The sequence below is a fragment of the Haliotis rufescens genome, unplaced genomic scaffold (assembly GCF_023055435.1).
Source record: "Haliotis rufescens isolate VD_foot unplaced genomic scaffold, xgHalRufe1.0.p SCAF_8, whole genome shotgun sequence".
Taxonomy (NCBI): Eukaryota; Metazoa; Mollusca; class Gastropoda; order Lepetellida; family Haliotidae; genus Haliotis; species Haliotis rufescens.
Window position 1 is genome coordinate 9,326,418 of NW_025964372.1, and position 25,739 is coordinate 9,352,156.

Below are 25,739 nucleotides of genomic sequence, written 5' to 3' on the forward strand. Positions count from 1 at the left end.
CATCTCCCACAGAGAAGACAAGCCATGGACAGGCTAGCACAAGCTGAAGCCTGTGTCAGTATCCTTCAGGGTTCCATCTGACCCAACAGACATTGTAACTGACAAGTTGGGGCATGTTGCCAGGCAATCTTGCAGATGGAATTCTACATCAAGGGAAGTGATCTGTTGCACCAGGACTAGTTCCAATTTCTTCACCACAAGGTAGTCTGCTTCAATCTAGTTCAGGGAGAACAAGTATGCAAACAGGGAGACCTGATTGTATCCTCCAGTCATGTTTTTTTGTTCATAATCTGTTTTCGATCAGCTATTTGAATTAATTTTGTTGCAATACCTGATGCTATATAACATTACCACCGAGGCAGTGACAACCGAGAGAACACCTTTTTTCAAGTTCAGCAAGGTAAGCAGATACAAGCATTGGTAGACATTACCTTTTACATGTTTATGTACTAATGTCAAAATTTTTAGTCTGAAAAAAATGTAATTTTGGACATAATCATAGGTTAAAAATTCTGATGGAACTCGTCATCTGCAGGTTTACACTTAGCAATAAACAATCAGATGACTTATCATGTGATGTCACTTGCAATCTGTTTAATGTATAGAAAGTTAGCTGGGGGATTTCTTTTTTTTGTAAAATTATAAATGCACAATATAAAAAGAAGGTTACTGAGCAGTCTGACCACCCGATCCACTAAGTCACATCTTATGACCAACATATATTACTGGGCACCCGATCTTCTATGTCACCTCTTATGACCAGCATATGTTACTGAGCACCCGATCCACTAAGTCACATCTTATGACCAGCATATGTTACTGAGCAGTCTGACCACCTGATCCACTAAGTCACATCTTATGACCAGCATATGTTACTGAGCAGCCTGACCACCCGATCCACTAAGTCACATCTTATGACCAACATATATTACTGGGCACCCGATCTTCTATGTCACCTCTTATGACCAGCACATGTTACTGAGCACCCGATCAACTAAGTCACCTCTTATGACCAGCACATGTTACTGAGCACCCGATCCACTGAGTCACCTCTTATGATCAGCATATGTTACTGAGCTCCCGATCCACTGAGTCACCTCTTATGATCAGCATATGTTACTGAGCACCTGATCCACTAAGTCACCTCTTATGATCAGCACATGTTACTGAGCACCTGATCCACTAAGTCACCTCTTATGATCAGCATATGTTACTGAGCAGCCTGACCACCCGATCCACTAAGACACCTCTTATGATCAGCATATGTTACTGAGCACCCGATCCACTAAGTCACCTCTTATGATCAGCATATGTTACTGAGCAGCCTGACCACCCGATCCACTAAGTCACATCTTATGACCAGCATATGTTACTGAGCACCCGATCCACTAAGTCATCTTTTACGACCAGCACATGTTACTGGGCACCCGATCCACTAAGTCACCTCTTACGACCAGCACATGTTACTGGGCACCCGATTCACTAAGTCACATCTTATGACCAGCATATGTTACTGGGCACCCGATCCACTAAGTCACATCTTATGACCAGCATATGTTACTGGGCACCAGATCCACTAAGTCATGTCTTATGACCAGCATATGTTACTGAGCAGCCTGTCCACCCGATCCACTAAGTCACCTCTTATGATCAGCATATGTTACTGAGCAGCCTGTCCACCCGATCCACTAAGTCACCTCTTACGACAAGCACATGTTACTGGGGACCCGATCCACTAAGACACCTCTTATGAGCAGCATATGTTACTGAGCAGCCTGACCACCCGATCCACTAAGTCACCTCTTATGACCAGCATATGTTACTGAGCAGCCTGACCACCTGATCCACTAAGTCACATCTTATGAGCAGCATATGTTACTGAGCACCCGATCCACTAAGTCACATCTTATGACCAGCATATGTTACTGAGCAGCCTGACCACCCGATCCACTAAGTCACATCTTATGACCAGCATATGTTACTGGGCACCCAATCCACACATCAGCACATCTCTTATGACCAGCATAGGTTACTGGGCAGCCTGGCCACCTGATCCACTAAGTCACCTCTTATGACCAGCACATGTTACTAGGCACCAGATCCACTAAGTCACCTCTTACGACCAGCATATGTTACTTGGCACCCGATCCACTAAGTCACCTCTTACGACCAGCATATGTTACTGGGCATCCGATCCACTAAGTCACCTCTTATGACCAGCATATGTTACTAGGCACCCGATCCACTAAGTCACCACTTACGACCAGCATATGTTACTAGGCACCCGATCCACTAAGTCACCTCTTACGACCAGCATATGTTACTGGGCACCCGATCCACTAAGTCACCTCTTACGACCAGCACATGTTACTAGGCACCCGATCCACTAAGTCACCTCTTATGACCAGCATATGTTACTGGGCACCCGATCCACTAAGTCACCTCTTATGAGCAGGATATGTTACTGAGCAGCCTGACCACCCGATCCACTAAGTCACATCTTATGACCAGCATATGTTACATATCATTAGGAGAACTACTACTGCAACAGGAACGTTATGTGCAACAACAGCTAGAGCACCAGGTAAGTAACCAAACCTAGTTTCGCACAATGACAATGACAAATGACAATGTTAATTCTTCACTTTTATTGCCAGCCCTCACCTCTGTTACCACAGCTCCTGCCCCTGTCCAGGCCGCTCTGGCAACCACAGCTGATCACCTATCTTAACACTTTTGAGCCATCATGGAACATATCAGAAATAATGATTCCTTCGTCATTTCTTCTAGGCCACCCCAACAGTTAGCGGGCTGAGCAATGTTACTGGTTATTCTGCCTGTATTATTGAGGCCACGGCCGCTCCTGGAATTTCCTCGCATGTCACGGCCTCCCCTCTCCTACATGGCTGACAATATTGGTGCACATGTGAAGCAAGCAATGGGGGAAAGATTTAGAAAGGGGAATATGTGGATCTGGCTGTGCTGTCCCCTAAAGTGAACGAAGCCGAAGAAGATGAAGGTACTCTTAGACTGATGACCGACAGCACAGGTAAGGTGGTGTTGACACAAGTACAGCCTCAAAGCTTGCCTGGCAAGTGACTTGGCATCGGTGCATGAACAACATCCTTTCATGTTTTCTATTAACACAGTGCTGGGTATGCTGTCATACATGGAGGCTATACGTAACGCAGTATTCAGAATTGGTAGCGGTGCGTGGTCTACGTACGAGTGGTGGTGGTCTACAGTTTCGTCACCAAATGGAGCGGGACCCGATGAGACAATGGTACCGCATCACAATAGGTCAAGGAATCAATCTAGCACAGTAGGTGGTAATACTACTTCAGTTACAGGAATCCTACAAAACGTTTGTTGGGATTTCAACAAGGTTTCATGCCTCAGGTTTCCATGTACAATTCTAACTTTCTTTCGACCCCCAGAGATCATTAGGACCACTGCTAGCAGCACCAAGCAGAGCAGACAATTCCACTCAAACATAATGTAAACAGCACCAACACCAGCAAGAATTGAAAACTAGAAGCCTTATTTGCTGCGTTATGACAGTGTTCACAAACAACATGCAGTTTCATTGATTTTACGGTTTTCAGTATGCTTGCCGACTTCGGTACCACAGCTTCCGCACATATAGGTTGGCAGACAACTTGAGTTGAGCACAAGGGCCAGAAGCAAGGGCCAGAAGCAAGGCACATTGTTCAGGCAAAACTGCATAAGGCTTGGCTTGTTCGGCCCGGCCATTCTACGCAAGGGTTTCATTCGGCCTCTGTCCCAGAACATACAGGTGTCACCAATAGACCTAGTCCATAAAAGCAGGAGTTGGTAACTCCATCTGCTGAAGGTAAGTCACCTGATAGCTTCAGACTAATACACGCAGGGTCAGACTATTTTAAGGACAACATTTCTTCACAGGATTGCTCAGTTACATACTCCCATTTCGATGAAGCAGTGAGGATGGTACAGGAGTTGGGTCCAGGAACATTGCTCTCCAAATTTGATGTTTCATCAGCATTTTGCATCTACTTTGATGATTTCTTAACTTGTGGTCAAGCAGGTACGCAGGATTGTAGCAATAACCTACATAAAAGCTGGCAAAAGCTTGAGTTCTTTGGAGTGCCCGTAGCTCTGGAGAAGACGTCACGTTTTTGGGGTTGCAAAATGACACAGTGGCAATGCTGGTTAGGAAAGAAGATCTGTCTACCTGGCTAGAGTTTCTCACCTATAATAATGGTGTCTCAATCTTTCAACAAGCTCAGTGGGATGACAATAATAGTACATTGCAGCTTTTCACTGATGAAGCAGACAATGCAGGTTTTGAGGCTTTTTTCCAGGGTCACTGGGTCAGTGATCATTGGCCACAACAATGGATTGTTCAACTCATAGCCAAGGACTTGACTTTGTTAGAGTTATTGCCAATCCTACTGTTCATCAGACTCTGGGGTAAGTCACATGACAACAAGATGGGACTTTTCTTTTGTGATAACCAGGTAGAAGTCCACATCATCAACAAGCAGTCCTGTAAGGATCCTAAAACTATGGCTCTGGTCCACATCATCAACAAGCAGTCCTGTAAGGTTCCTAAAACTATGGCTCTGGTCCACATCATCAACAAGCAGTCCTGTAAGGATCCTAAAACTATGGCTCTGGTCCACATCATCAACAAGCAGTCCTGTAAGGATCCTAAAACTATGGCTCTGGTCAGACAACCGGTTTTGCTATGCCTCAGGACAATATTCTTTTTAAGGCTAAGGATATCAACACAAATGCAAATGTCATTGCTGATACTCTCTCAGGATTCTAGTGGGCTCATCTTCGGGAAGCAGCACCAACAGCAGACCTAGCTCCAACGCTGTTGCCACACAACATAAGGACGTTCTAAAGAAAGAAGGGTGAAGACTACTCAAACAGTCACTGGCCAGTAACATGTGGTCAACATACGAAATGGCGGTCAAGGTGCTGCAGGTTTTCAGAACAACACATGGGTTGTCTCAGGTGTGGCCAGTTCCAAACATCTCATTGTCAACTTCATTGCATATATGTCGGTGAAGGGATTCTCCATTAATATGGTAAGAACCTATGTATCTACTATATCTATGAACCATAAGCTAAGGGGCATGTTGGTCTGCACCGATCATTTCTTGGTGCGTAAGCTCATATCTGGTATGAGTAAGGGCAAGAACAACACTGACACTTGCAAACCTGTTACAGTCATATAACCCTAGTTCGTTATAGACATATATACAGCATATATACAACAAATGGACGGGACTAAAAAATAAGTTCGTTATATCGGTCAGTTTGTTATAAGCGTGTTTGTTATAACCGTAGTTTACTGTATTTGCATGTCAGCTTTTGAAACTTTGGAAACTCTATACAGCTGTGTTCTCCATTGCTTTCTTTGTGTTTTTCCGAGCGGGTGAGCTGGTACAAAGTAAACCAGGCCAATAGAGCGGGGACAGGTAACATTCATCCCAAGGCACTCAAAAGGTGACAGGGCTCAAAACAGGGGTTTCCATCACCCTTGCAGCTATTCCACATCATCCTCTGCCCAGTCACAGCAGTCAAGGGTTATTTCCATGTCCACCCAACCGGTGCTGACTCAGCATTTGTTCCCTTCGGGGTCGCACATTCAGCATCCCAAATTGTGGGGACAGTTTGTATGTCTGTCAAAGGGCTGCAAATTTCCACTCAATCTGCGAAGCCCTGATGTAAGTAGTATGTAAACAAGTTAGTAACACCTAATTCGTCTGTACCTAGTTAGGGGGTCACTCATGGTTCATGGTTTTTGGTGTGGGTTTAGCACAAGCCACATGGCGTGGTTCTTGTGGGCTAAAAATGTCAATTCTTACTTCATCACCAACTAATCATTAAAATTATCAGGTCCCTGCTCTTCAGCGGGAATCTGTTCAGTCTCTCTGCGTCTCGGCGGATGGGAACCTCTTAGCTTAACGTAATTCATGTCTGCTTTTCATCAGAAACTTAGTATTTTGCTGCTGGCAACATAGTTGCCCATTGCTGTTCTGATGCTGCTGCTACTGCTTGCTGGTAACTCAAGTTGCCGAATGTAACTCATTCTAATAATAACTTAGGGCAGCCCACAAGTCCCGCCACACCTATGACCTTGAATCCAACATACACTTTTCTTGTTTCTCTTGCCTTGTCAACTTTAACAAGTCTTGTAATGGTGTTTGGTGATACATGCAAAAACCTGGCTACAGCTTTAGATGATTCTCGTGTTTGCAGTCAGCCGATGGCATTGTTGCGTTTGGTTTCCATCAGTCATGGCATGTTTTTGCATTCACTTGCTGTAAGATTGTGATGGCATGCAATTGAAACCTCAACAAGTGATGTTGCATGTGCATGTCACATACATGTGTTTTTGAGAAGGGGGATAACACATCGGCTAGGATAATAGATATATGGTGAAAGCATTAGGTCATTTATCACAGCCATCTTGATCATGTAACCCTCTATACAGAATTGCACATGTGCACTGTTTGATATTATTTAAAAGAAATAGTACCATGTGTAAGGTCTTCAGCATATTGTAAGATTATCTTCATTGACTTGAAAATATCCTTTTTTCACTGATCATGTCTACCTCAATCAAGAGTTACCTTCCCTTGGAATAACTTTTAACAAGCTCCTTCCCAGCACATGACACCTTCGTCACACTCTCAGCAACATTGCTGCCGCCATTGTGGGCACGGCCATTACAAGAATCTTGAAATTTGCCCTCTCACCTCATATGTGGTAACATAACTCCAACACAAGACACAGAACATACCTATGGTGGGATGTAGTCCTGTGCACAGTGCATGGGTCACAAATCAGGCAAGTCAGCCATAGAGTGTCTTTGGATGTGCAATCTTGTTTGCCAACTTGACTCCTGAGAGTTTCTAGGGCTTTGGTCCTACCCTCACTGAAGCATATGTAGCACATCTGGTGTCACCTACGGCAAGTGACTGTTCGGACTACATCTCTGTTCACCCAGCAGTGAATGGGTACCCGGTAGCATTAGATATTTCTGTCCTCCAACATTCTGTGGTTGTTTGGAGATTTCTGCTCATTTCTGTCTCTTGAAGCCTTCAATACAGGCTCAATGTCAATTTGGAGCCTTTGTATACCGACAGTAGCAATAGTATAGGATTGCCCAACATATTTCCAGTGTACTGTTTCTGACTTTTGAAGAGCATATGATACAAGCCTTCAGCTACTTTAATGACCAAGCTATATGCACTTCAGGTTCAAAGTGAGTGTGTGAGTGAGTATGGTTTTATTCCACTCTTAGAAATATTCCAGCAGTATCATGGCGGGCGACACCAGAAATGTAACCATTGTAACCATGTGGGGAATCGAACCCAATCATGTCTTTGGCGTGATGAGCGAATGCTTTAACAAGGCTCCCCCACCACCCCTCAGGTTTAAAGGCAAAGTTCAAACTTTGATTTTTTAAATATTCCTATTTTCATTAAATCTGAGGAGTTGGGAAAACTGAAATTCAGTTAGGGAATTTGTACCGTCATTTGCTGCAGATGAATATTGGCCTCTGTGCAGGTCCAATTAATAAATCCCTGATATTATTAGTTGTAATAAGAAGTAAAAAGCAGTATGAACATCACAAATTGTCTGACAATGATTCATTTTGTAAATGAACAATTAAAATAAATTAACCTGTCAAAATGAATTAACCTGTCATGAATTTTAATGTTTTCATTAACAAGGATATCATTTGTACAAGTTCAAGGCTTTTCAAGCTAGTTGTCATTTTCAAGGCTTTTGTACATTGACACTAACAAATCAAAGCTTTTCAAGAGGGACCTTCAACTACATGGCCTGCTCTCACACCAACTTTCCAGTGACTCTGGGGTAATGAAGCCTACATTCATCACAGAAAATACCAGCTTGTAAAACATCTTTGCTACTACATGTCATACACCATTTGGAAGGTCTAATCCTACTGTTTATAAATACGAAAATTATGTTTATCACATTATATAAATAATGCATTATGTTATAGCTTAGTTTATGTTTATATTAAAAATGAACTTAAAACATTCATAAAATTCAGATTAAACATCAATGAAGCGAAAAGTGTGGCGATTTTCAGAAATTGTAAAATTTCATAATATCCACTTACCCATTTCTTTAATATTTTCATTGTTTATGAATTGGAAAATGATCATAAGATGAATTTTAAATAATATCTATCATCACCTATTTCTCGATAACAGTGGCTTTCCGCTCAGAGGCATCAGGATATACATGTACTGGGATATACATCCATTTTTGAAGATTTATTAGATATAAAACTCTGAACATCAATAATCTCACAGTAACCTCACCAAGAGTTATAATTGTAACATGCAATTTTATTGGATAGAAATTGGTTTCTAATGACAATTTTTTGCCGAAATGCTTGTTTAATGATCAAGGATTGGTCAAATTCAAGCACGTGACCTAAGGCTGCCAATCAAATTACTGCAATGGATACTGTCCTGCAGTGTTGAAAGAGTTGGATGAGTTGATTCAAATATTTATTCAAATGAATTACATCAAACCTTAACATTAATGTTTGAGCTGTGGTCCCTGTAGTGACCAAGGCCTTTAACAGGGGTCACATAAAAGTTGATTTCATGAAGACTTTACCCCACAAGCTTTCCTTATGCCCAGCTCACACTCAGTGACCTTCAATGTCACAGCACTGTAGCTCACCTGGATAAGGAGTTGACAGTTTAAAATGAACAAAATATTCTGTAAACATTGAGAATGAATGAACTTAACATCATCTTAAATGAATGTAACATTGAATGATATTGTTGAAATGCAGAACAGTAAAATTCACAATACACAAAGGTTAAACTCTGATTCTGTATGTGCCTTCTATGGAAATATATTTTGCTTATTCTAAACAATTTTTACAAACATTTTATATATGACAAACAATCCACTTTGATGACTTTCATAAAACAGAACTCCTTAATTGTGACAAACATGACAAATATTCCAGTAGGCTGTATCTGGGAGGCTAGAATGTAACACCGCATGCTGTTGTGAGGCCAGCCCTTCAAAATAGCAAGTTGAATACAGTTGGTTGCCAAGGGCTACAGAACAAAATGGCAGTGTGCATGTGATGACAATTTATGTCCTCAAGGTGATTTCTTGATAGTTTTGACCATAAATACACGACATAAGACATGCAATTGCAGAGCATTAAAAAGATGTCGGAAATTCAAAACAGTTTTCCATTTTCCATTGTAAAAATGTGACATTATTTATGGCTACAAACTTGAATCTTATAAAGCCATTAACATTAACACATAGTTTCTGCTTCTACTTTTTGCAGTTCTTGAGAACGACACTTCACAACAATTTGGCTTCGTCAGTCCAATAGTTCTACAGGAGAAGACGTATACAGCAGGGATTCACATCACCATTGGTCATCGACCATTGTCTAATGGATATTTTAAATTCAATATTTACAGAACTAGATATGATGATTTACAATATCAGTCTACAAGCCTTTTACACAAGGCATTTCCCATATGCCAATAAAAGTATTATTGGTGTATATCTGGCAAAATAAGCAAGAAAAATAGCAATCAGCTGTACACACATTTTCTCCTGTAATGTACTGGTTATTCACGTAAAACATACCCCATATCATAACTAAAAGATTTTTAATGCAATGATCAGAAAAAAGTGTACCAGGAATAATATTTTCTATTTTTTTGTTTTATCAGTTGATGCTTTTACTGTATATATTTAACATTAAAATAACCATAGGGGTGGCAATTTGATATATTGCTGGCTGTTTTGTAATACTGTTTTACACAAATACAGAGAAAGAAAGATTGTGAGCAGAGGGAGAGGAGACAGAAATAGATGCAATCATTTAAAGTGGTGAACCTAACATCTACATACCTTCTAACTTCATGCCCACAGTCAGACATTTTTGAAATCTGCAATATGGACATCTTTTTCGTTGACTCTTGTCTATTTGGCAGCTTCTATTATCTACACAGGAATATACTTTCTTGTTTTGGACTGTTCTCTTGAAGAAACCTGGAAGAAGAACACAATGACTATAACTTAAAGTCTGTATGACAGCTGAAGTAAGCAAACAAATTATGTGTCTGTGCATGTGTAAATATAGATTTTTTTTGTGCACCCACACACACTGACTAGAAAAGAACACCTTGTAAGTTCTTCCATGACGTTTGCATGATATTAAACCTGTTTTCCCATGTAATTCCCCAGTGAAAATCATTGAACGCCCAGTGTCATCATGCCACCACTTACCAAGGGCTGCTTAATTAGAAGTTAGCAGTCTCTCAAAATTAAGTACAGGTAACACCCCAGTTACACTGACATTGCAAAGAGGATACCAGTCTCATGAAGACTGGACTGTTCCACTTAGCATGGGGACGTTTTCTCAGCTTATTTCTGGTTTAACCAATGAGAGACAATGACACCGTGTCTCATATTCACCCCACTTACTGGTAGGTACAAGTCGTCCAAGTGAACACTATGCATCCTTACCCAAACATTCTTTCTGTTTATATTCTTTTGCTTAATCTTTACATTTATTTGAAAACTCTGCAAATAAAACTCAATTAATTTTAGTCGCAACTCTCAATGATTAAAACACGCTCATCTAATGATAAATATGTAAGAATTTTAATCACATTAAACATAAGATATCTTTCTGAACTACCAGAGTTCAATTTGAAATTTACTCTTTTGAAAAGAAATGAGATAAAGAGCATGAGTATTGTGACAGATCTTGACAAATCTGGACATTAGAAATTAGTTGAGTACATTGCAACTTATTCAACTAACCTTTGGAAGAGAAAAATGGATTTTAGTTCTCAAGAGGATCTTGTCAATGTAATTGCAGTTAGAAACCACAAACAGTAAAAACTATGACCAACAAAATTTAGTTTCAGTCAGTTGAAAAGGTTATTTAAATGTATCTAAAATAACAATGAAAGGACAGTGTTTCCCAACTGAAGACATTCACTGGCACCAATGGGTCACCCATTGCGTTTCAGTCAGGTGAGCTACATCAGTCCAAAGCCATCAAGGATGCCTTGATCAGATATCACCACTACCACACACACAGACTTTGTTGACTGAAACATGAATGCAAAACATCAACTTCCATCTAACAGACCTTAAGAATATTTTACTGTCAAAAAAGACAACCACTGACCAACATGGCATATTAATTGTTTTTCGAGTATGTTCTGCAGAAATACTGAGGACTAAAACCTAAAACACTGAACACAAGTGAGCTGAACAAACTAATATCAATTTGTGTCATCACAAGGAGACACATACTTGCCAAAGTTCAGCGTGGCAATTTCAGAGAAGTTTGAAAAGGCATACACAAATTCAGTTGGAGAGAACATGAAAACAATGTACTTCTACTTTGCACAAGAATGGCTGACAGTATAGTTGAACAGCAAATGTCAACTCTAGTTGAAAATTTAAAATATTGCAAAAACTGAACATATACACCCAGGGGGGATAAACATGACATTTGTGTCTTCACTTCATAACTGTTTTAATATTCATTTTTGTGGTGAGCCCTATATTCTATGACCGATGTTATTTCAGAATATCTTTCACTAAGCCACAATGACGTTCTCAGCAGAACACTTTTATCCAAGGGTGTAAAAATGAAAAAGGACAAAAACATGTTAGGAAAAATGAATATCACATGTAAAATGAAACAATACTCAAAAATGGAATGAGAGAGAGAGAGTACAACATTTTAACACAAGACATGATTTTCTTTTTCAACTTGAAAATTATGAGTAAAGAACACGGTCAAAATTGAAATGACAGCTGTCAAAAAGTAAAAACAAAGCATATCTGTCATTTGCTTTTAAAATATCACACTGAGTATCCAGAATATTGCCTATGTTAGAGGTCCAATGTGGCTTGTAAGTGCTCAAGGTTGAAGCACATCCGGTAAGGGAGATCAATCAATCTTTCAACTACGCCTATGGGCTAAAAGAGATTCATTTTTCTGTTTTTAAGACGCTACTAAATAACAATGGGGCTTATGATCTCCAGTGATTCACTTATACCCATTGCTTAAAATAATTCTAATGCAAGAAGTATTTATTGTACCAGAAATAAAATACTCTATTATTTTGTTGTTTTAGTTGTTCCTTTTACCATATCTATTTTAGATACAAAATAGCACTTTGGTACATTATCTGAGTCAGAGTCACTGATTGAGATCACTTTTATGATAGATATATATGTCCGTTCTCTGAAAACTATAGTTCAAGGCGTCAATATCAGAAATCTGATTGTGGTAGCTGTCAGTAATGTTGTAATCTGCCAATCAGTTTTCACACGATTTCACCGAAATTCACTCGTGTCTATCATGTACCATTTGTCTTACAACTCTTTGTTTCAAAGCATACTGGATGGATACATGTCACAGGTCTGTAGCTCACTTGAATTTGGTGGATTACTTTGTGATCAGAGATCAAATTAGAAATGTGTTTGCAAGTACAGTGTTCCCTCGCTACTGCACCCTTCACTATAGCGCTAACTTGGTTATGCATGGCCCCAAATCTACTCACATTTTTAATAAACTCAAGTTACACACTGACACAATGTTTCCATTTGCAAAAAACATTACCAGCTGATCATGTAACATCGGAAATACCAGTCGACAAATCCGAACTGAAATATGCAATTTAATCCTGGTCATAAAAATGTGTTCATTGTATATCTGGGCTTATGTTTGTAATATATTATTATTATTAATTTTATTCAAAATTTTATTCAATATTGTTTTCATTAATTTCGGTGAAATCGTGCATGAAGTGATCAGTAAATTGCTCAACTCACTGTAATTTACAGCAACCACGGTTAGATTACCGCTTTTGGCAAACTATAGTTGACAGAGAATGCATACATATATCATAAATGCCATACTTTGATTAACAGTCAAGTAATAGTCAAATTGCCACAAGTATGTCAACATGACATTTTCGCAATCGAAATACATGTAGCGCGGGTAGACATGGTGACTGGTCAAATTATTCCATTCGTAAAAAATACAATGCAATAGAAATCAGCTGTACCAAAGTGCTATGCATATGGTTCTAATAATTTTAAATATACATAGTAAAAGCTGCAACTAAAATAACAAGATACTGGAACATATCATTCCAGATGAAATAATAATTTCTCCCGAGCATTGCATCAAAGTTCTTTGAAGTTGTATCGTTGGGTTCTTTTTAACTGAAAAACACTGGTAGATTCATTTGTCACCTCTCACCCCTTTCCGCAACCTTCAAGAAGACTCGTCACCCTATGGACAAATGTAAGTGCAAAAATACGACAAACCAAACAGATTGCGTGTATGACTTAAAGTACTTCGGTCAAAGAATCCCACAGGAATAATTTTTGATTTTACATTTGTCTTACATCTAAATGTTTACCCAATCACACTGTATAATACCATAAATAGCATCTGGAATATATATGATATATTAGGGAAATATATGTGCATCAGTTCGCAATGAGTTGACCATTCTTTTAGCTATGCCTATTTGCACTAAGACCCAGTGGTAAAAATAGCCATGAGAGGGGCACGAGTCGCCATTCGTCTTGTCTCGGAATAACAGGAGTTGGTAACGAATGCAGTAGATTGGGAGAAAACGTGCGCTTTCCTATATACAGCTTAGTTCATGAGAAAATACACGGTAATCTTAATCTCTGCACATAAAACAATTCCTTGGAGAGCAGGAAATACAATTCAAATGGTAAATCATCATCATAGATATGTTAAAATCAAATTTCATATATTTATTTTCAAGTTTGCTATGCATGTTCGGTCAACTGAATTCACTGAAGGGATATAATGTATTGTTTTTACTGTGCATAGCAGTCAATAAATCTTTTTGTAAAACTATGAATCATAAACAACTAGTATTCTAATCTTTTATTCAACACTGAACTTGCAGCGCAGATCAGAGATGTTGAGTTGGTCATCTACCCCCTACGACTCCACCTCGGACAAACCGCTGATCGTCTATAACGGTCATTAATTATTTGGACCCCAAAGGTAGCGTTGGAGTGAGGGATCTTTGTACAATTTTCACAATTGTTTTTTCTTTATTCATCGTAACACCATGAACAAATCTGTTAGATAACAAAGCCAGCGGAAGTTAGATTACTTGTCAGATTACTTGTCTGCCAGTAGGTTCAACATAAAACACTTGAGACTGTTAAGAAATGCAACATCCATAAATTCTACTTTAGTGTGACGGGGTCTTTTGTTGCCTAATGATCACACATAGTACCACTAGGCTACCCCAATGCCCTGGGACTGCTAACATAGTACCATGCAGGTGTTCCTGCCCACTAAGCTACCCCAATGCCCTGGACTGCTTACATAGTACCATGCAGGTGTTCCTGCCCACTAAGCTACCCCAATGCCCTAGGACTGCTTACACTGTACCATGCAGGTCTTCCTGCAAACTAGGCTACCCCAATGCCCTAGGACTGCTTACATAGTACCATGCAGGTCTTCCTGCCCACTAGGCTACCCCAATACCCTAGGACTGCTTACATAGTACCATGCAGGTCTTCCTGCCCACTAGGCTACCCCAATGCCCTAGGACTGCTTACAAAGTACCATGCAGGTCTTCCTGCAAACTAGGCTACCCCAATGCCCTAGGACTGCTTACACTGTACCATGCAGGTGCTCCTGCCAACTAGGCTACCCCAATGCCCTGGGACTGCTTACATAGTACCATGCAGGTCTTCCTGCCCACTAGGCTACCCCAATACCCTAGGACTGCTTACATAGTACCATGCAGGTCTTCCTGCCAATTAGGCTACCCCAATGCCCTGGGACTGCTTACATAGTACCATGCAGGTCTTCCTGCCCACTAGGCTACCCCAATGCCCTGGGACTGCTTACAAAGTACCATGCAGGTCTTCCTGCCAACTAGGCTACCCCAATGCCCTGGGACTGCTTACACTGTACCATGCAGGTGCTCCTGCCAACTAGGCTACCCCAATGCCCTGGGACTGCTTACATAGTACCATGCAGGTGATCCTGCCCACTAGGCTACCCCAATACCCTAGGATGTCTAACATTGCACCATGCAGGTGCTCCTGACCACTAGGCTACCCCAATGCCCTGGGACTGCTTACATAAAATTATGAAGTTACATAAATAAGAATGTTCCAGGCACTTCCGTTTGAATGATTCCATTTCATGTCTAATGCAAGACAACTTTAAAACAGAGAGTATCATGCCTCTTGCTTTATTATATACCAATCACTTTACCCAATCACATGACATATTATTTCTTGTTGAAAACATTGGGATAAGTTCTTACAACATTCCATAAAAAATAGGGATTGGTCGAGAACACAAAGAAGCAGAACTATCTATAGAAAGACGATGAAGGTCGCTGAAAACCTTACCATTTCAGTGCCCCACCCAAAGGACCAAATTAAATCTAACTACAATGAACACTTCCTGAGTTATAGTGAACATTACACATTACTGAGAGTATGACCTTGAGAGTGGATTTGACTTATAGTATCAGTTGCAAAGGGCTATCCAGCATATAAACTTATAAGGATGTCCACATCTACTACCATCTACATAACCAACATCAAACAAGAGGTATCGTTGTTCTAAGAATACCTCCTGTATCACTGCCACAATTCTGTATTTTGGCTGTCATCACACTATAAAAGTCTTTTATACTTTCAACAGAAGTCCTCTTCACATTCAGCTGACCCTAACTGCATGGATATTAGTTTTCCTCCACCATTGCTTTGCGCATGCACATGGCAGGAAAACTACTTCTGTTCAATAATCCAACATCCAACTAGCAGGGTTCGAAATTAAGGGACGCTAAGACGCAAAATGCGTCTTAATTTATGATTTTGCGTCTATAAATCAAAATAAAGACTATATGTTTTGGGTCTTGCTTTTTTCTGTTTAACAATTGGTTGAGAAATACCTTGATTTCTAAATTCACTGTGATAACATTTGATTTCGCGAAGATTTTCCTTGATTTGTTTACCTCCAATTTAGAGTTACCTCCCCATTCGCGTTTCCGGGAAAAACTTTTACTTCCTTTCAACTTTTGTGAACGCGAACTATTCTGAGCTCTTTTTGACCAATGAACATATAGCACGGAGATAAATATTATGGAAATGACGTATGTCTATTTTCGGGTGACCAATCAAATGCCATAAAAACTATGTCATCGTTAATCTATTCAATTGACCCAAGGTCGATTCTTTTTTTAAGATGACATGCCATCCTCAAATTCCAGACGACACCTGTAGGCTGGTTGACTGACCAAGCCGTAGTCACGTCAAAATAGTATATAATTTTATGAACCTATCTGTCATATCATTTATTTATTAAATCTATCACATTTCCCAATGTCTGAAATACGTATTCCATTTCAATTTATCATTTCTTATCGATAAATTAAAAAACTATTCACTATTTCCCGCAATGTTATTGAAAATAAAATCTCGAAAACACTCTTCGACAACGGGTCCATATCAAATATGTCAAAGAGCAATGTAAAGACATTTCAAGCAATATATTATACAAAGTAATAGATCTAGATAAAATTTAAAAAATATATCTTAAGGTTGTCAAACTTACATTTAAGTTATTATTTCCATCTTTTCGTGCGATCGCGTGTAATGCAAGTCAAATGACATCTCGGCTTTCGTCGTCTCAATTTCCTCGGTTCGGAGACGATGATTAATGCAAAAATATAAGCATGAAACATCTTTGTCACAGCTCGTAACCTGGCACGATACATCTATGAAGTTCCATATTTTTTATATAGATCGCAATTTCCTGCTTAAAACGTTCAGAATGACACGATTTAACAAAAGTCTTTCGTCAAATTCTGAAATTCATCATACCATAGATGTAATTTGATTGGCCGACTTAGGTCACGTGCTCAGATTTGACCAGTCACGAACCTTGTAGCAGATTTTGGCAAAGAAAGCGTCATTAGAAACCAATATTATCGAAGCTTTCTAGCGATGTGTCACATGGCAGTCTTCGACGAACATGTTATTCGAATACGGAGGTATCTCTTCATGTTACTGAACGGACAGCCACTGTTATAGGGAAATCGGTGATGGCAGATACCAGATCTATTTACAATTCTTTTTAAAATATTTTTCAAATGAGTTTTTTATGAAATCTTATAGATTCTGTTTGCGAAAATCGTCAACTTTGCGCTTCCTTGGTCCTTAATCTCGACGTTACGAATGTGTTAGCTTACATTTTCTTTATTTACAACGAACATAATTAAGTTGTAAATGCATTATCTAAATAATGTGATAAACTTAACATATTTTATAAACAATAGGATTGGAACTTGAAATGGTGTATAATATGTGGTAGATCTAGCAAAGATGTTTTACAAACATGCAGATATTTTCTTTGATAAATGTTTTATGAGTGTAATTTAATTACTTTGTTATCTGAATGTCATAACATGCATAATCAGCCATTATTTATATGCAGCATAAATCATGATCATGCAATCTTGTGATATATTTTTGGAAGTTTTGAGTTGAGAAAAATAATTGCTTGTTGATTTTTTATTTTGCTTGTAACTTTTAAAACCACAAGCAAAAATTTCTAACCCTGACTACATGCAGATAATTGGGGAAGGTGGGTGGGATTACTCCTGAAGTAATAGAGGTAGTATTCTTAGAATTATTAACAACAATAACTATTGTTTTATAATTCCTGTGAATACCATTCATCACTGCCAGAATAACCCGAGGGAAGGGTAGCTTCTAACATCTGGTAATCCTAGGGCAGCTGACAGCAATTGTCCATGTTGGATCCATACCATAATACCTGAATCCCCTTGATCGTCTTATCAGAACATGACATCAATAAGGCAAATACAACCTAGTGCAACCTTGTTTCGCTGAAGGGGGTTGGTAAACTATCTTACGAATGACAGTGCAATGCCTACAAATCGATGTAAAGAAAAAAAACCCAAAGGGCTTTGTAAAGCTGATTGCGAGTGGTCTTTTTTTTTCAGTAAACCAATGTTGCAGTTTTCCTCTTTCGTTGCTATGGCGGACACATTGGCTGTCAAACGCCGATGTCAGTTCAGAATCCTTTTGTTTTTTGTGAAAAAGCAAAAAGCTTCTTCTCATAATAAAGCATTGAAGAAACACAGGACTGTTTCACACGAGACTGTCAACCATGATGACACCGATAACCATAATAGTAATGAAACTGAGGGGAAATGCAAGGACGATGTATCATGTCCACATGTTTTTCAAAATACATGGTTGCAACTTTACCCATGGCTGTCATTTGACCAACCAGCAAATCGTATATATATGCTAATAATACAGGTGCTTGACTTCGTCAGTAATTCATAATCACTTTGAATATTTATTGTGTAAACAAATCAGTCAAGCTTGCAACAACAAATTAATAAGCTGATAATTGGACCGCAGTATAAGAATGGTGTGGAGTGGCATGTCCGTGAATGTTACACACTTGTTAGTGACAAGGATAATTACTTCACAAAGACCTCATTTAATTTGACCAAATTTACAAGATAAATGGATAGAGCTAGCTAAAAATAATGAACTAAATAGCGCTCATCTACATCCTGTAGGGCCAAAATCTTAACCATGTTAACAGACAAACTCACTTCATGCCACTTGTTATGTCAAAACTGGCCACCCTGATTATGCTTCTCGGTTTGACAGCATCATACCTGTGCTCGTGGATTTCAGCAAAGGGTTAAACATCTAAAGCCTGCATTTTTGCCATCCTCCTGGGGTTTTTGGTAGCCAAAGTTACATTTTAAGTAAATCCGATCTTCATGCATCTCAACAAGTTTTAAGCTGTATTTCAAAATAATAAAGTGGGTATCAACCACATACTTTAGAGACAATTTGGTATCTGGAGGTCAACGTTTAATCATTTCTTACATACAATTATATGTAAACTTTCTAGTTTATCCATACCCCATCTTTCAGCATCTTATTACAGAATAAGTTCCCAATGGACAAGAGCAAGTACACTGCAAGTAATCCCATGGTGAAACTGGCCGGTGCTAAACAAGGACCCGACACTGGTATTGAGGAGGTGGACTCGAGAATAGCAGCTTTTAAATCATGCTATGGTATTCATACACCTGTCCTATTATTAGGGAACTCAATGCAAGAGTTGGGTCGAATTATGACTTTTGATTGAAGATGATCAAGACTTTAATTATCTACCAAACAGATTTGTATTTATCTGAAGAGAGCAATGCAAGACCTTGTAGTGAATAAGTGTGGAAATAAGCATATAGTAGGGAATGCACATTGTAAATGGTTAGAGAATGGGCTGATTTATTACATAGACAATTCCAGGAAGCTGAATTGTCTGAGAATAGAGTGAATGAAATTCTATATTTTGATGTTTTTGCTACCACTATGAAGCTAGTGGGGCTCTTGCAACAAATGAGAAATCTTCATTAGAACAATAAAAAGGAATATGATTGGTTGATACACGATGGGGTGTGCCCTATGGTTAATGAATGGCTAGACAGAGGGGAATACTTAATCCTGTTAATCCTTTTGGACTGGCACTAATCGTAGGACGAGAATCTGTACTTTACTAAGAAAGTGTTATCCCAAATATAACATTTGTTACATTTGACCACTTTCTAAATGGCATTGTGTATTCATAGCTTTCAGCCATGGGAGCCGTGCCAATTTACACTTGTCAGAGGGGTACTCAAAGTATGTGATCTAGACTACCAGTTGTCTGACTTTCATTTTTGTGGAAGCCTCAGTGGCTGAGTGGGTTAGATCGCTGACTTTGTGTGCTGGCGATTAGGTGCCTCATACTGGAAAGTGTGGGTTCAAATCCCTGACGGGACTCAACCTAAAAAAAAGTACGAGAATCTGTACTTTACTAAGAAAGTGTTATCCCAAATATAACATTTGTTACATGTGGCACTAATGTTGTTGACATATTTACTGGATGCTTGGAAAGAGATTATGATATCACTATAGACGAGCTTGTATGGGGGCTAATCCTTAATGAGTCTAAATTGAAGTAATTGCTGAATGTTATTCTAATATAGGTGATGACAGATTTACTTAAATAAAATAGTTCAAGGCAATCTATAAGACTATGTAGACATATCTTTTCTCTTATTGGATATTATGTCTGGGAGATGGGATCTTGATACCTTAGGCTAGTATTTATCTGAAAGCTTTAAATCTATTAAACTATGTAGACATAACTTTTGTCTTATTAAATAGTATGTCTAGGAGATGTGTTCTCGTTACCTTAGACTAGAATCTATCTAAAAAGCTATAACTGAAACTACTGATATTTTACATATGCATTTTACCTGATGATATGTGTTACTTGCTTAACTATCATTATACGAAATGTTGCAGAGCTCCAGATAAGCTTTTGGTGTTGTGGGTATTTTACCCATGCATTTTAAAATCATTGGGTATCAGTAATTCTATCTGGGTATTCAAATTTCTGTTACCAACTATTTTTTACACATGTGGGTATTTAAGTTAAATATTTAAAAACACTACTCATCTAGTCCCTTCAAACTGGTGTCGTGTGGGTTCGAGAGCTTTATAGGACTCAACAATACCAATATACTTCCACAAGAAAGTGTGATGGCAAATGATCATGATGTAACGGTCATCGTGGAGTTTGGCAAGGTTGACGGAATGCCCGTTTATAATTTCAAAATAAGTTGGCTAAAGTTGCTGATTTGCTAATCGAATACGCAGGGTTACTTCACAATATTTTGATGATACGCACAAGTATTATTTTTGTAGCGTATCTGTAATGTTCGTTGCGTATTTGGATTTTATTTTACTGCGTATTTCCGCATTTCTGATGTGTATTTTACGCAAATACGCAGCTTATCTGGAGCTCTGTGTTGTATAATTATTACACCATGACAACCCATAAAAGCACTTGTTGTGGATCTAATCACCACACAAAAACTTAGTAAAAATGTTACATCATGATAACTTATAAAAGCACTTGCTGTGGATCTAATTATTAAATAAAAACTTAGTATAAATGTTATATCATGATAGAAGCAAACAAATTATTTTCAAGAATTTTCTTGAACAACTTATTTTTTTCGAAAAAAAACAATCCCAGCCCCAACCCCGAATATCAAATGGTAAGTCCCTAAGGGCTGACCAGCTGCGGGTGTCGTCATGATTTATTGACTACTCATGTCATTCTATCAAGGCAAGTGGGGTATACTAAACTGGGGATTACTTAAGAAATAAATGACGAGTGGGAGCGGCCGCACCCCTCATGGTTTATTCTCCCTGCAGTGTTTTATTGTAGGATAAACAACGACCATGAGTCGTTTATTTCTTATATGAGATATCAATATCATGTACAGCCTCTAAAAATGTACAAGCTTTACAAATATTTACCTGAATTTAAATAATGATGACTCCCTGAACAGAATCTAGTGATGGGTACCACGAATAATACAGTACGGTACATACCATGGTATTTAAACACACAGAGAAAAGCCTTCATTTACGCCATTTATACCTTTTTTTTATAAATTCTCTTCAACAATACCGTCTATTGCGTTTTTTCAGGCCAAAATACTTCCATACCGAAAATTGGCCCTTGCGTTTTTCACGGCCACGAAGTCCGCCATTTTGTTACCAAACAGACATGCAGTTCACTCTTGAGACGGGATTTGCACGGGAATTTCAAATAAAACATAACTTTCTATGGAAATTTATTAAATCTGACATCCTTTACCATATATTAGTTGTTTATAACTCAGGTACATAAAAAATATTACTTAAACTATGAAGAAACGTAATATTCATCATCGAAAATTTCCGTAGCCTACACGGACTCAGGAATTTGCCGAAGTACCGGTATAGTAAGGAAGTTTACCGGTACATACCACAGCTAACAAAAACCATGGTATACCGGTATGCCGGTAATACCACACACCTCTAACAGAATCCGACCTCAGAAATGTTGGACAAGTCCATTTTACAACCTGGTGGGTTAAGTTTGGTATATCCGGCATATTCTCACAATCCTCATGTTGATCATCTGTAACTTTTTTCCTAATACAGATTGTCATATCTCTCCCACTTTTGGATGAGATTGTTTGTTCGATCACTGCGTTTATTTGCGTAGTCCAGCTACATCTGTGGGGAACAACTTACTAGATTCTTCCCTCTCAAAGATAACGTCATCCAATATGTGACGTCATCAAGTTGCAAGCGCATATTCAAATCTAAAAAAATTACGTCATGATAGAATGATGTTTTATCGTGAAATAAACCACGCTTCGTTCTTCATTGTTCTTTGAGATAAATCATGTAGCTCTCTTATATATATATTTTAATAAAAACAATGTGCTTTACTGAGCAAATGTTATTTTAAAAACTGAAGTTGAAATACAACTTCACAAATGTTAAACATAATTGTGTAAACTAAGATAAAGAGGTCTACCATATTTTCTTGACAAGAGTGCACATCCATGCAGAGGGCGCATCCCCCTCTTGGGGATGCAGTATTTAGGAAAAGTGAAGTTTCCAAGAACTATGCGATGTCAAAAGCTACATATCTCTTCAGGTGAACGATGGGAGATAAGAAACTTAGTTGATGAAAATGTGAAATTTGCATCACTAGAAATATGCAGAGCTTTAAGATTACTGTGTGTATTTGTTTTGGAAACTAAGCCAAAAATAGAATCAGCTGTACAACAAACAAGAAGAGGCCAATAGGATATTTATGCAATCATGACAAATATGCAAATTACCCCTATTTGGCCCCGCCCCTAAGCCCCTTGGGGGGTCAGCCCCACCATTTGTACAATTTTGAATCCCCACCACATTGGAATGCTTCCAACCATTATGATGATAGCCCCGCCCATCAGAACCTTGAATTCTCACCACCAGAGAATATATGGTTGATATCTATCTCTTAGTTCCAGAGAAGAAGCCGATTAAAGCAATAAAGCCTACTCCTATTTGGCCCCGCCCCTCAGCCCCTGGGGAGGTCAATTACAGGTACAATTTTGAATCCCCACCACCTCGGGATGCTTCCAGTCAAATTTCGTTAATTTCTAATCAGTGGTTCAGAAGAAAAAGTTGTTTGAATAAATTGTTGACCACGGACTACGGACGGACGAGGGACGCCACGGTATGGCATAAGCTCACCTTGGTCCTTCGTACCAGGTGAGCTAATAAGGGAACAAAAGTATTTGAATGCGGCTATTGTTGAGGTGTACATTTTTAATATTGTGGCATTTCAGAGAGTATCTCAATGAACAGACAAAATGGCGAATTGTGAGTACCATAGAGGGGGACATCAATATCCCAAGTTGCCCAATGTTTGGCAAATCAAAAAGTGTAATTTCTCCAGTGGGACAAGTACCGTCAAACTAGTGGGGTTGCAATGAGACCTAGGATAGACACTATGTCATTAAATTAATTGTGCTACATGTTACTTTTATTTTGACATTGTAATTTTTTGTTATATTAATCTTTATTCAAAGAAATTCATTCAGTTCAGCTTGGTATTTTAAATATTTATCTTTTGTTCTTTTGAACAACATTTTTGGTATTTTTGTTTTTTTCCTGGTTAAAAAATCCATGTCAGAATGCTCAGGGTATCTTCCTGATTTTAAAGTTACTTCCTGTCATTCAATACCGCATGTTCTCTGAAGACAGACATGTTGAAAGGATTCAAAAGGAAATCATTTAAGATTTAAAGGAATCGCAAAGGATTTAGTATGGGGATGGAAAGTCAACATTATTTGTAAGTTTTTATTTTGTCATTTATTTATTTCAAAATTTATTATTTGATCATAACATTTCAGTATTTATAAAATGTAAACAAAGTATGTTTGTTTATTTAAAGGTACAAGGTATAATATTTTGGTATAAATTTAAGTCTAATTTAAAGGTGCATTCTCACTATGAATTGATAAATTAAAGGTAAATTTATCGTCTGTTAATTGGATTTATTTTTTATTGTTTTGTTTGTTTGTTTACATTTTTACTTTTGAGTGTTATTGTTTATTTATTTTAGCTTGTATCGGTTAACTGTGTACAGAAACATATTATTTAGCACCCACACTACACAATAGATTCAAATCTGCTCTGTTGTCAATAGAGAATTCCGTACAATAAACGGAAGGAAAATTTCAACATCGACTGTTAAAAGCCATCTCTATGCAGCCCACCTGAAAGCAGTCTTCCTGTGAAGGGTGTGACTCACACAGCTTACGACAGGCTGGAAAGACTGGGTTGGGCTATAGGCCACATCAGGGACGGGCTGTGAGCCAATGGCGTTACACCATGGTTACAGAAGAAACAAGGTTTTGCTTCTGATTCACAGATGGCAGAAAACATTGATGACGTAGTGGCGAGCAGTATGCAAGGTTTTTTGAATTTTTGAATACCCTCTAAAATTGTGGATAACCCAATCACAATCAAACCCCTGGGTCTAATACTCCAATAACCAAATTCTTATCTAGATCTCTGCATTATCTGTACAGGGGCGGTAGTGTCATGGTGTTGGGTGGTATCACACATGACAGGCAATTGTGTAAGGACATATTGAGTCATGTCACTAGAATTACTGGCAGAAATTTAGAATTGCAAGATGACAATTGCAGACCACATCATGCCAGATCGTCTTTGTTAGTCTCCGACAAGAATGTATAAAGACACTGCTAAGACCCTGACATGTCCCAAATAGAGCATCTGTGGGATATTCTCAGGCGGAAAGTGTACGCCAGGGACCTAACACCCGCCAACGTGGTCAGCTTTGGGCAACCATACGCAAATATGCCTTCAAGGTGTCGCGCAAGTATCGCCCAATATGGTTTACACACCAGATATTGATCTACACGCTCGACATTAAGTTTACAAACTTTCATCGTCATTACACCTTCAGTATCATTTGATCAGTTCTTTGTTGGTAGTATATATTCCAAAATCATGTTATTTTAGTTGCAGCTTTTACTATATGTAATTTGATAATATATAATAATAAATAATAATAAACATAAGTGTAGGATCTTTGAGTGTTGTTGGCGGTATGTACTAAAATCTCCTCGGGGTATGCTGTTAATTTAATTAAGCAGGGTAGGTAACTCTGTACTGCTCATAAACAGATGTGCTCTTCGATATTGGATGCTGCACAGTGTTCGTTTGTTGTTGATGTATGTAGCATTGCATGAGCATATAAAACGGTATGAAGAATACAGAAAACTTACAAATAGTACTACATAACACTGTAATGCAAGGATATTTATAACCTACATTTATCAATGGTGATTTTTGCAGTTGTATGCATTGACAGTACAAAAACACCAGGTTACATCTTGTGTATATACTGAAGGAAACCGGTAGGTTTGAACATATGCTCTGGTTAAACACATCGTTGTGAATTGAGTCAAAGTAAAACATGTTGCCATGAAAACTGAAAAAAAAACACATTTCTAAGCATTCCGAAACAGCAAAAGGCAACAGTTGACAACCTGGTCTTTGTGTGTGCAAAGTTTCATAAGAGCATAGTTTTAGAGATGTAATCTAGACAAAACATTATTACGAATGGACAGACAAGCTGTTACTATATCCACCCATATTACATACCGGGGGGGATAAAAACAAAAAAA

The 25,739-nt window shown here is 38.6% G+C and overlaps 1 protein-coding gene across 4 annotated transcripts in view; it reads right to left on the reverse strand.

Annotated features, from left to right (window-relative positions):
• LOC124120194 (nuclear receptor subfamily 5 group A member 2-like) overlaps nucleotides 1–25,739 on the reverse strand; it is a 241,688-nt gene that overhangs the window by 58,035 nt on the left and 157,914 nt on the right. For all 4 annotated transcript variants that reach the window (XM_046482953.2, XM_046482955.2, XM_046482954.2 and 1 more), the window contains one exon: nucleotides 9,937–10,077. In XM_046482953.2, the coding sequence (XP_046338909.1) occupies nucleotides 9,937–10,077 (141 nt within the window). The remainder of the gene's footprint in view (nucleotides 1–9,936; nucleotides 10,078–25,739) is intronic.